This window comes from Onychomys torridus, chromosome 7 (genome assembly GCF_903995425.1).
Source record: "Onychomys torridus chromosome 7, mOncTor1.1, whole genome shotgun sequence".
NCBI classification, from domain to species: Eukaryota; Metazoa; Chordata; class Mammalia; order Rodentia; family Cricetidae; genus Onychomys; species Onychomys torridus.
In genome coordinates, this window is record NC_050449.1 from 41,020,313 (window position 1) to 41,032,706 (window position 12,394).

The 12,394-nt window shown below is 47.7% G+C and overlaps 1 protein-coding gene across 6 annotated transcripts in view; it reads left to right on the forward strand.

Annotated features, from left to right (window-relative positions):
• The first annotated feature begins 2,538 nt into the window (after positions 1 to 2,538).
• Positions 2,539 to 12,394, forward strand: part of Cadm1 (cell adhesion molecule 1) — a 332,446-nt gene continuing 322,590 nt past the window's right edge. For 3 of the 6 annotated variants that reach the window (XM_036194061.1, XM_036194064.1, XM_036194065.1), the window contains exon 1: positions 2,677 to 2,868. In XM_036194061.1, the coding sequence (XP_036049954.1) occupies positions 2,742 to 2,868 (127 nt within the window). In that variant the 5' untranslated portion in view covers positions 2,677 to 2,741. Of the gene's footprint in view, positions 2,869 to 12,394 lie in introns of all 6 variants that reach the window. The other 3 variants (XM_036194060.1, XM_036194063.1, XM_036194062.1) reach the window with 3 other exon arrangements.

Consider the following 12,394-nt stretch of genomic DNA (forward strand, 5'->3'; position numbering starts at 1 on the left):
TTGATGCGTTCCTCGCATGTTCCATATGTTAAATCGCTTGGCGACGTCTTTGGTGCGAAAGAGCTGAGGGGTGGGGGTGGCTAGAAGATAGAGCAACAACCGCTTGCTTCCTCTTCACCTCTGGCTCCTCTGCAGAAGGTGTATCAGGCCTCAGCTTCCATACCTGGTAAAACTGGGTGTGCCAAGTTCCTCCATGGCAGGCAGCGTTGCTGTGGCAATCTCTAAAGCTGTTGCATTCTTCCAGTGAGGTAAGTCACACAGCATTGGCATTTCCTATAGACATGTCCCATGTTGTTCTTTGCCAACTGGAAATTTGAGTAGGTGTTCATTTGATGTGCCAAGAGAATGAAGGGAGATGAAAACACTCCACATCTTCCAATGTCCCCATACTGTGTTCCGAGTGTGGGAGGACTGGGGCCTGGCTAGATTCTCTTGGAGCCTCAGCCTCATGAGGAATGCCTTCCCTTACGAGTCTGCTGCAATCCTGTTATTTTCAAAAAACGTTTCTGGGTTGCTGGCATATTTTCACCTTATGTTAAAAATACAGCTCTCCTTTGCTTATTATTCATGCATTGTGATGTGAAGTTTATTCCTTCACTTAACACATATTTATTGAGGCACAGTACAGCATAGTGGTTAGCTGTGAGGGCTCTGTCTGCAATTTGGAAATTGTGATTTTCTTTTAAGACTGGTGTTTAATTTTTCTAAGCACGGTGAATAAAAAAAAATCGGAGGGAAACAATAGAATCTACTTTGAAGGTTGTTTCAATGATTCAACAAGACTATGCACAAAAATTCCTTGATAAGGACTCAAGGACAAAAGAGTAGCAGCAATCTAAAGAACATTCTCGAGTGCCTAGCTCTGTGCTATTATAGCTGACATGTAGGACCTGACTTTGCAGTATACATTCCACTGTCAGGAAGAGATAGCCTCTAATCTTTTTCATTCGGGTTTTGGTAGAAATCTGCTTTGCATCAGGTCTGATCAAGGTAGTTCACTTCTGGCGATGGTAAGAACACATAGGATTTTTGCAGACTGGGCATTATTCTGTTGGTTTTCTGCCTCATGTACTGTGATTTGCCCACTGGAGCTTTCTCCACTTCTGGAGGACTGCCTGCAGTTCGTGCATTGGGGCCTGTAATTACAGAGCAGAAGATCCAGGGATGTGGAGACAGGGCAGTTTCGAAAATTAGTTTATGCATAATGGATAATACGAGGCTGCTTTAATGTGTAACTCATTTGATGGGTTGGCCGATCTTAACTTCCTTTTTGATATTTATTTTTTTAATTTATTTGCAACATGAGGACAGAGGGCTTGGTACAGCTCTTCTCCACTATAGTTCAGATTCAGCAATTTACATTCAGTCATCTCTTGGTCATTTAGCCACAGATAATTTGTCATGGTTTGTTTTAGCTGTTGTGATATTGATATTTATTATGCAAATTGTATTTCCTACATCTTATTGTTCTGCATTCTATGAATACTTAAATTATTATAAACCTTTACACTTAATACGGCTCGTCCTTCAATTTGATGCTTGAGCAACAGAGGGGCAGAGCGCACACGGTCTTCCAGAGGGGAAATAAATAAGTAATTAAAAGGCAGACAAACAAGAGAGCCGGCTGCTTGGTTGAAAAGAAAGCAGAGATAATTTCGGGGAGGGAGAGTGTGTCCAGAGAGACGTACAAGTCGCTTCAGCAGGAGAACCTCTGAACACAACTGAAGCCGAGAGCACCTGTTGGTCTCTAGATGCCTTGGAAAGGATTGGAAGCACAGCAGAGAAGGGAATTGGTTTGAGCCTGGAGGAGGAACTTGGCTGACTCTCCCTATCTTTGCCGCACTTGGTTCCCCACATTCCCTTCCCCACAAACCTAACGGGTAGATTTTGTGATTTGTGTGCGAGTAATCTTAAATACATATTGCTTACATGCTAAAAATCTATCAAACACGGGAAGGACACTTTCAACAAGCCGGGGAGCCCGAGCATAGCCCCCCCCCACGATTTACCTTTCCCCAGAATCTACAGCCAAACTGTCTTGAAAATCCCAGAACCCAACTACACGGCTTCAGTCTAACTATCCCCTAGTCTACCGCTAGGATGTTGAGCGGGCTCTCCTGCTTCGCCGGACGTGCAAAGCACGCATGCACTTCTCCCAGATTGTTTTGTCAATCCGGGGACCTGCGTTCACTCTCTCCACTCCCCGGTTTCCCAAAGATCTCATTCCTTCGTGCAAGGTGAAGGAAGGAAATTTGCAAAGTGTGACTTCCACAGGCCGATGCACACGTAGTGCCCGGGCCCAGGAGCCTCGCGGCGAGACTCCTCTCGAGGCGTGAGTCCGCCGCGGCGAATGCTGTAAATGTTCCTAATAAAGGTGCACAGAAGCTAGAGACCCGCCTCCTGGAGCCGCAGCCCCCCTCCCCCGCCTCCACGCCAGGCACGGGGCAGAACACTTTTTCCTCCACGGGGGGGGGGAAGCTAAGCCGAATTTTAACGTAAACAGATTTGCATAGGCCCCGCCCATCGGCCCCGCCCCTAGGTGGCGCGGGCGCGCGGCCGAACGCTAGCGCCAGGGGGCGGGGTGGGGGAGGGGGCTAGTCCTTCGAGAGCCGGGTTGGGCTCGCGGCGCCACGATTGGTCGGTCCTGACTCCGCCTTTAGCGCATCTCATTAGCATCTCATTAGCTGTCCGCTCGGGCTCGGGAGGCAGCCACCGCCGCCAGTCTGAGGCAGGTGCCCGACATGGCGAGTGCTGTGCTGCCGAGCGGATCCCAGTGTGCGGCGGCAGCGGCTGTGGCGGCGGCGGCAGCGCCTCCCGGGCTCCGGCTCCTGCTGTTGCTACTCTCGGCCGCGGCACTGATCCCCACAGGTAGGTTGTGGGCACCGGCGAATTGGTCTCGAAATACCCCCCTCCCAGGCACCCCCAGGAGCCGTAGCTATGGAAGGGGGGACGTTTCCATGACAACCTCCCCCCCACTTCCTAAATCCGAAGCGGCGGGAGCGTGGCAAGGAAAGTCGGGGCTGTGATGGAAAGGGCTGAGGGGTCGGCGCCCCTTCTCTCCTGCCCGCCGGCTGCGGATGGGCGCCCTCAGGGATGGCTGCACCCACACCTCTTCTTCTTCCCGGCGTAGCGCGGGGTGCCGAGTGGAGTGGGCTTGGGGGGCCAGGGGCTAGCGCGTGGGGGAAGGGAAGCCCTCTGAGGCGCCCCGAACCTCTCGGACCCTCCGAAAACTCGCTCTTGTCCCTGGAACTTGCAGGTCCTCCCGTGTCCCCGGGCTTAGCCTTCGTCCCCTCCGTTCCTGCTCGGCCCCCCCGGTCGATTCTCCATTCCCCGAAGCTTTCTCCCCGCGGGTCCCCAGGACATCCCCACAGTCGTGTCCTCTCCCCCCGCTTGCCCGCGCTCTGCAGGTCCCCCGCCCCAGAGCTGCACGCCTCTCGTGTTTCCCTCCAGCCGAACGCAGCCCCTCGGCCCCCTCCGCTGGGCTGCGGGTCGGCTTGGCTGGAATCCAGGCAGGGAAAGTTCCCGGCTCGGGGGCGGCCGCTCGTCGCCGCGGCTGCAGAAGGGGCTCCTGGAGCCTTCCGCCGGTCCGCGCCACCAAGGCCTCTGCCGCGAGTGGGGATCCGGGATTTCCTGGCTGCGCGTCCTTCGGGCAAGCGGCCCGCAGGTGGTGGCGGGGGCGTTCGCGGCCTCTGCGGCCCGGCGCGCGCCCTGCGGGCCTCGGGGCGCTCCCCGCGTGGCCGGCCGTCTTGAGAATCTGCCCGGGTGGTGGCTCTGCGAGCGCCGCGCCTTCCCTGAAGACGCCGAGCGCTTGGCAGGAGCCCCGCGTGTGGCTGTCCCTGTGCCGGGCGCGTTGGCGCGGTCGGGAAAGAAGAGGGCAGTGTTTGCATTTGCTAACAAAAGGGAGCCGGAGCTCTTCCCCACCGGAGAGGCCGGCCGCGCTGCGCCCGCCTTCCCGCCACCTCGCCGCTCTCGCCAGCCGCGCGGCGTCCCCATGCGGCTGTGCCGCCCGCCGCTGGCTCCAGGCGGCCGGCGGGACCGAGAGGCACCGGGCGGTGGCGAGCGGGCGGCCGTGCGCGAGGGGATGCGCGAGGGCTCTGAGCCTGCAAAACCCCTCCTTGCAGCTCCGAGCTGCAGGACCTGGGAGCAACAAGTGGTGGAGGACGCCGCGAGCTCAGCCCCCACCTGCGGAACCCCCAGCCCGGGAAGAGGCTGCGTGCGCTGGGAGCAGCGTGCGGTTCCGGGGGCGCCTCTCTGCTTGGGTTGTGTCTTTTGTTTACACGCTAGAGGACACATAGTTATGTAAACACCGCAGGAGACACGCTGTTGGAGATGGGGATGCTTGGGAGTGCTAGCTTCGGATTTAGGGGGATGCCGGGTTGGTTGACTTACCCCCCTCAAAAAAAAAAAAAAATCAATGTAAGAAACAGGCTTTTCGGAGGAGCTCGTCTTGAAGAACCCATTGAGGTTCTCAGGGTGGGAGCCTGGCGGCACCTTCCATTCCAGCTTGAGAATTTTGTCTTCCATGCTACTACGGTCTGTCTCCGGATGTTTATATGTTTTTCTTCTGTGAATTCTTAATTTATGAGTTACGAGATAATTAGGTTTAGCCGAAGCCCGTGTGGTTACAACTTAATTTCTGGTGATGCCTCTGACTGGAAGGGTTCGATAGAGTGTTCCCGAAAGAGATCCCTCGTGCTGCATTGTAAAAAGCGCCACTGTCAGTTAAACGTGAGCGTGAGTAAAGGCTGGGTAACTGGCGCATTACAGAGGCAACAATAGACTTGTATTGGCTGCAGAATGAAGGGTGGGGGTGGGAAGCGCTGGCCCGGGATACTGCCTTTCGACTACAAATGGGAGCCATGCAACGCCACCAAACCAGCAGAGTAGGGTTAGATTTTGCCTCCCTTGTCAAGCCTGCTCATTGAAGGCACCGGGTAGTAACAACAGTACTATATTTGTACTATCTCTCGGTGAGAAGTTGCCTTCCCCGTGAGAGATGTGTGCTGACTTAGAAAGGAACGGTCTGGAACTCAACCGTGCATGTCAAAGCTACAGGAAAATTCTGTTGCCAGTTACCATGGAAGCAGCTTCTTGCTCTTGTGTACATCCCTGTTTGTACGCCGCTTATCAGACTGTGTTCAAATTAGAAAGTAATTGGGTTTGATTTGTAGTGAGGGGATGAGATGACTTTCTTAAATTTTTTGAAGTGTGTGTGTGTGTGTGTGTGTGTGTGTGTGTGTATGTGTGTACACTTTGAGAGATGGTCTTGGCTAAGCCCTAGATTCCGTACTGCAGGGGTCAATTTCAGGTGGATACCGAAAGACTTCTTTTCCTCAGATGTTAAGTTAGAGCTTTCTCAGGGGCCTTTGCTTCTCCTGGTTTAAAGAAACCTGTTGGCCCTACCTTCTGACTTCATTAGGCTTGTTGGAGTCTCATCCTTGCTGAGAAAGCCAACCCGCTATTTGTATTGAAGTTCTGGTTCGGTTGCCTCTGTAACTGAAACCATCATCCTGCCTGCTCCCCACCCTCACTCCCATCCCAGAGGAAATCTACTCCCATCTCTCCTGTAGTGTTTGGATGAAACAGACCTGTATGAAATGCAGCCCAAATAGGATTGCCTGTACTGTGTTAATCACTCCTGTTATGTTTAAGGCAGGCATGCTGCTGTTTGGAATCCTGAAGGAACCTGCAAGTAGATCACCCGGTTCTGTTCTGACCCTTTTGAGGATTAGAGGAGATGGTTGATGAGTAGGGGATTTGTGGGGGTGGTGGTTAGTCCCGGCTTGCTCTAGCCGGTTGGGACTTGGTTGGAGCTTGGTTGGAGCGTGCAAACCAGGGACAGGGACTTTGCAAAAGTGACGCCCTGCTATTGTTGCCTTTCCCTGCATTGAATAGTCACAGGGGGGACTTGCACTTGCCTGTGATAGCTTCAATAAAATATCCCTCATTAATGCCACTTTATATTTACAGTGTGTCACTGGAGACGCACAAGGCTTCATTTAGTGACTTGTGTGACGAGACAAGCTTGCATTATTTGCCCGGGACATTTTGGAGGAACAAGAGACCCATTGAGCAATCTTTTGAAATGAACAAATACGAAAAAGGGGGGAATAAAAGAGCAGGCAGTTCTCTGGAACAAAGAGCTTTATTCATATGGATGTCGTACATGCTTTATCCAGTTTTCCCCAGTGGTTCTCCTGGTAAAGGGGAGTGGGACAGGGAAGGTGATAACAGGCAGGGCACTCGGCTTCCTCTTTCACTTCCTGACTTCCTATTCTTACCGGAGTTGGTTCCCTACTCACTGCCTGCTTTTCAATCTGCACTCCCTCCCAAACCCCAGAACACAACAGGCTCTCAGGTTTCAAAGGAGATTTTTGAAATCTTTTGTGCCCGTGTTGGCCCTCATCGGAAGAAACTGCTAGGTCTAGCTACCTGTTGACTGATCAACATTGCACAGTGTACTGGGTGAAGGGAAAGATGTGTCACTTTTCTATGACATGTGTCAAGATAGTGAATGTCAGAATGGTAGGTAAGATGTCTTGCAATTATCATGTTAGCCTCTCCGTGTTTATTTTTAACGGTGTTGTTAAAATGAAAATCCCAATTTTAAAAAATCATTATTAATGGTGCTTTTGGATTTTATTTTAAACTTTATCCCATACCTGGTACATTTCAGCTTTATAGATGATTTCTTTTTCCCTTTGATTCTTCAGCCTCTATTGTTAAGTGATTTTTTTTTTCTTAAAAATTGAAAAGACTATGAAGATCAGTGCTATGAGGCTCATTCTTATTGGGTCTGTGTATGTGGTATTTTAAAGCTAATTGGCCACGTAGAGTTTATATTTAATTTTTTAGTGTTTTGATTGATTGATTGATTTTGTGTGTGTGTGTGTGTGTGTGTGTGTGTGTGTGTGTGTGTATTTAACAAAAGGACCATTTTATGTGGGTTTCTCTTAGAAGGGGCCAAATTAATTGATACTGTGGATTGAATGGAAATTGACCACATAGGAAGAAAATTTAAAAGGAAGAAATCCAAAGAAATTAAAAATGCTGTATATCTTTCTTTGGAAAAATGCTACTGACCATTATGCTTGGCATTTTTAACATAAAATCCAGCACAGAAAGGAGAAATCACACAGCGACATCTGTTGCAGAACTGAAAATTTGCTGCTTTGAGATGGAAGCAATTAGCCCCGTGTAACCACCTAATAGTATCAGAGTATGTGTGCTGACACAAATATGACCATGTGCACATTTACATTTGCACACACACGTTATACAGAGGCTCACATATTAAAATTAAAGTACAAGAAAATGTACCTTGGAGTGCAGAAGTGCTTTAAAAACTATTAGAGATTCTCATGATTATAGAACCGTTGAAAAGGAAAGATAATTGCCATTTTCTTAGGAAATACCATTGTTTTCAGGTGAGGCCGCTGAAGCTCAGCTGAACTGAGGCTGAGTTAGCTGTAGATCTTGGATGGGGACAGGTCCCTTGATGTCCAGCCAGTGGACCTTCTGTTCTGCCTCCTGGCAGGGATGCCCAGACAGAGATACGGATCATGGAAGGATACTACCTTGGCTGAAACCATTTTGTATTCTGAAGGCAGCGAGATTAATTGTTTGCTCTAGGTAATAAACCCATGGATCAGAAGGAGTGACCTCTGGGAAGAAAGGACCAGCTCTTGGTACCTTTGCCTTTAGTGTGGACAAATGATGCTGCAGCCTCTGGACTTGATTTGGCAGCCACTGTGCGAATGTCATCCAAAGTGCCTTCATATGGGAGACTGCCGGCTGTGGTGTGCAGGCAAAAGCGGAGCTTCAGGACGCTCGCTCAAGTTTTGGTTTTTAAGAATTTCATTCTTCTTTTCTGAAGTCTAGAACAAGAGCCTACCTTGGTTTTCTTTTTGGGTTCTCCTTTGTCATTTGCAGAGAAAAAGCTAAAGGGAGTATTTTCTTTTCCTTCAAGGGAAACGTTTTTTTTTTTTTTTTCAGGATGACTTTGATATTGGCCTTATTTTCTCTTCCCCACCCCCAACTTGGTTATGGGAAATTTCAAACATACACAAAAGCACAAAGAATGCCCTACTAAATTCTGCATGAAATCACCCAGTCTCAATAGTTACCCACCCTTACACATCTGTCCCCTCTGTGCTTTCCACTCCTCCCAGATTATTTTAAATAAATCTTGGACATCCTATAATTTTTCCTCAGCCATTTCAGAATGAATCTCTAAGATGCAGCCTTCTTTCCCCGCTCATAATTACAGTATCGTTATCTGAATTATACAGATTCTCAACTGGATATACAGCATCTTGCCTACTCCTCTAGCCTTTTCGAGGAAGGTGGAATGAAGGGTTGTCTCAGTGGGTAATGGCCAAGCAGACACTGGCGAATCAGAGCAATGACTGCTTGTGCTCAGGAGACCTTTCCTGCGGTTTAGTTTATTTTGAGCACGGTTTTGTTTGGATCGGGTAAGATGAGTTTTATTACGGTGTAAATATGGTTGTGTAAATATGCAGTAATTGTGGCTAATCCCTCCACTGTGGCCTGTACCCTTGGCAAAAGTGGCCATTTCCAGTTGTTCCCATAATGAATACCTGCCAGCTGCAGTATTACAGTATATATACAAAAGTAAGGAAAGCTTATTTTAGTTTGATGGCTGTGAGATACCCTATTCACACACAAACACAAACACACACACACACACACACACACACATGCACACATGCAAGTGCACTCAACGCTTGCACACACGCACTCGGGCATGTACCTTACAGTCCTTCATAGTATAAATGCCATTGCATTTTGTGCATATATTGGTTAAAAGAAAAATGTCTTTTTCCATTTCTAACTGGCTGTTGATTTGAGTCTGTAACCGAAATGGTGAAAATGCCGTCTATGGCATGAGAAGCCCATACTCCGTACTGTGAGTACTCTGGTGTTATTTTTGTGAGTTGGCACTGAGGGGGAACAGGAGAGAAAAGACTACTAACTGTTTTTCTCACTCTTTGCCTCCATTGATTTAAAATATGATCTTAACGTTTCAGCTGGAAATGTTGGACAGCCTTAGTGTTCATTTCTGAAATTCTTTGTTTCTTTTTACCCCCGAAAATAAGTTGTTTCCATTTTCCAAAGTTTGTGACATGGGAGGTTGTCCATTCTCCCTCTTCCTCTCCATCCCTAAATCCTTTTCTTTTTGATTAAATTTTTAAAAATATTTATTTTATTGTATGAGTGTTTTACTTACATGTGTGCTGCATTCACTAAGTGTGTGCCTGTGTGCCTGGTGCCTGCTGAAGTCAGAAGTGGGCATTAGATGCCCTGGACCTGGTGTTAGGGATGGCTGTGAGTTACCATGTGGGCGCTGGCAATGGAACCCAGGTCCTCTGCAAGAGCAACAAGTGCTCTTACCCTCCGATCCCTCTCTCTAGCCCCTTCACTTTTGATTTTAGCAAAGCTTTATTTTTGAACGTTTCATTTAATACAGATACAAATCTGAAGCTTTTTGTTGTTCCCAGCCGAACAAGAAATTACGTTTAAGATGATGTTTAGGGGGTCTGAGTGAACCTGGCCAGGAAAAACCCCTCTCTTGAGTTAGCTACAGGTCAAGAAAATACATGAAGGAATTTATACATCCAGGGTTTGGGGAATTTCACCACAACAGGGAGGAAGAAAACCTTTATCTGGAAGCCATCAATGAAGAAAGGAACCCACTGGAATGTGTATAATCATAAGTGATACCTCCTTGTGGAATTTCAGAAGCCGCAGTTCTTTTTCGGAGATTTAAATTGCAGGCTCTAGCCAGCAGCTGCTGTTGGGGTTAATGAACACTTTCTTTTTTTTTCTTTTTTTCTTTGAAGGTCTTCCAGTGCTTGTCCTCCAAAGCCTTGGTGCAGTTCTCCATGGACTAGGGATAGACAAAAGGGAGATGTAGGTATTTATATGGCTAAAATGATGTGTAGCCTTGACGGTTATGCAAAAGAGAAACTCAGTGTTAAGTTGCTGAAAGCAGGTGCCAAGACAGCCTGTTGATGACTAGAGGGGGCTGGGGGTCTTGAACAAAGTGATTACCTTAAGGAAGAACTGTGCTGGGAATTAAAAAAAAAAAAAATCTCTTATTAGATGTTGTGCTGGAATCTAGTTACTTAACCCAACATTTTGATCTAAGTATTTCAGAGATGTTAAGCTTGAAGTGAGTGCTATGAAATATATTTAAATGCTACTCGGGGTTTGAAGTTGGTGTTCCAGTGAACGTGGACTTCTGCAAATACTTAGAATAAATGTCTTGCTCTTGGCAGAGTTCTTTGGGAAGGTAGACTGTCTAATTCCTCCTCAGCTCTGTAGCACAAGACGACACCATCAAGTTAGAATTAAGTTATGCCGTTCCTGGAGAGATGAGGACCAATTTGCCTGCAAACAAAGACCAGCGACCCATCTCTCATTGTCTGCACCTATCTCTACATGGCTGGGATAGCATGCCCGAAGTGGACCTTTGCATTGTTCTGCCACTGATAACAGCTTCCCTCAAAGACTACTTCATTACAGGGAACAATTACCACTATTACCTTAGCCCCCCCCCCCCCCCCCCCCATGTCCCTAAATTTGGAGCCCTTTCCCCCTTCTTTACCCTTTTCATTATTACTATTGTCAGTTGAGACAGGGTCTCATGTTTCCAAGGCTTGCTTAAGAACTGGCTATGTAGTCAGTTCTTGAACTCATGGTCTTGCTGCTTTCATCTGCAGAGTACAAAGGTTACAGGTGTCTGTCAACCATTCCCAGTTTATGTAGCACTGGAGATTGAACTGTGCTGCAGATAGAACCTAGGACATTGACGCAGACACTTTACTGACCAAGCTAATTTCCTTAAATTGAAATTAAATGGGCCACATCGAGAAACTTAGTGGCCATATGCCGTGTCTTCCCAGAAACTACCTAGCCACTCCACTCTCCGAACACCATGTCTGCTACTCAGAGGCTGCTCAAGGCTGCCTGCTGCAGTTCTAATTCTTTCAGGATGGGATCACGGAGCTTCCCTTTCTGAAACGTAATCCCGAATTCTTGTTTCTTGGTTCAGAGTCAGTCCCCGCACTGTTTTGTCTTCAGGTGGTTCCTTCCTCAATTGCTCTCTCATTTCCTCTCTAATTGCCCTCATTTCTTATTACTTTTCAGCCCAATCCTGATGGGACTGGAAGACTGACGATTCTGCAGTGAAACTGAGGAAGAAAGTGCTTGTGCCCATCAGCCTTCATCCGCTTGCTGTGCTTAAAACGACTCTGCTTTTCCTTTAGCTCTGTCTTGGCTCGTAGGTGAAGGATGGCTGGCTCTCTCCATCTCCTTTGAAAGTGTCTTTCATTTTAACCAACCTGTGCTTTAAAGCAGGCCTACGGCCTCCATGTTGGCCTTTCTTTTTCTGCTTTACAGGGGTTAGCTGTGTGTGTGTGTGCGTGTGCGTGTGCGTGTGTGTGTGTGTGTGTGTGTCGGTGTGTCTGTGTTTCTTGATGCCAGTTAGCAACTGTGGATTGTGACAAAAGTTGTCATTATTGTAACCATAATTTTCATGGAATGTTTAAATTTCAGAATATTGAAAATATATTGTGGCTGTTTGGTAGAGTCTGTTTGAATATTTTGCTTCCCTATAGTCTAAAACAATGGTGTGAATGACTTAAATTACAGTCTGTAAAAATAATACTTTCAGCCCCAAGTGAAGTTCTTTCAAAGGAGGACCATTTCTCAAGGGTGAAAAAGCAAAATCAAAGGGCCTCATCTGGAGCTACTGGCTTGGTATGAGATCAGCCACTATGAAGGTGATTCAGGAAATGCCACCTTGCATATGGCATCTTGATGCTTGCATCTGGTGCATGTGGTTACCACGAAAAACCTACCTGAGAAACGGCAGGAGAATTCTCTTAATCCTGGGCCTCTACGGGCTAATTTCAAAATAGTCGATTTGGGAGCAGAGCTGCTCACCTCAACACAGTCATGCCTGCTTTGCCAATTTTGTGGTAGCTCTAGTTGCTGTTCGGTAGGTAGTTCAGAGAACAAATTATTATTGACTCAATAAACAGAAACATGGAGTCCTTGTTTCTCAGCGTCACTGATGAACTTGCTGTCTTAGGGTTCCTTTCAGAGAATCTGCTGTTACCATCTGCCATCCTCCTTGCCTTCAGTTTTCCTTGTCTGGTAGAGTTCTTGCTGGTATACAAAGGTCAGCACTGGGATGATACAGTAGTGCAGCACTGGATGGTCTTTCTGAGGCTCAGGACCAGCACTGGGGAGTTGGTTGAGGGTTAGACTGGGCTTGGGTATTTGGCTCTTTGCAGCATTTGCCCATGCCAAGACAAGCTGCCCAGTCAGCCTTGCAAATCATCAGCTTCATTCTTCTGATAGAATG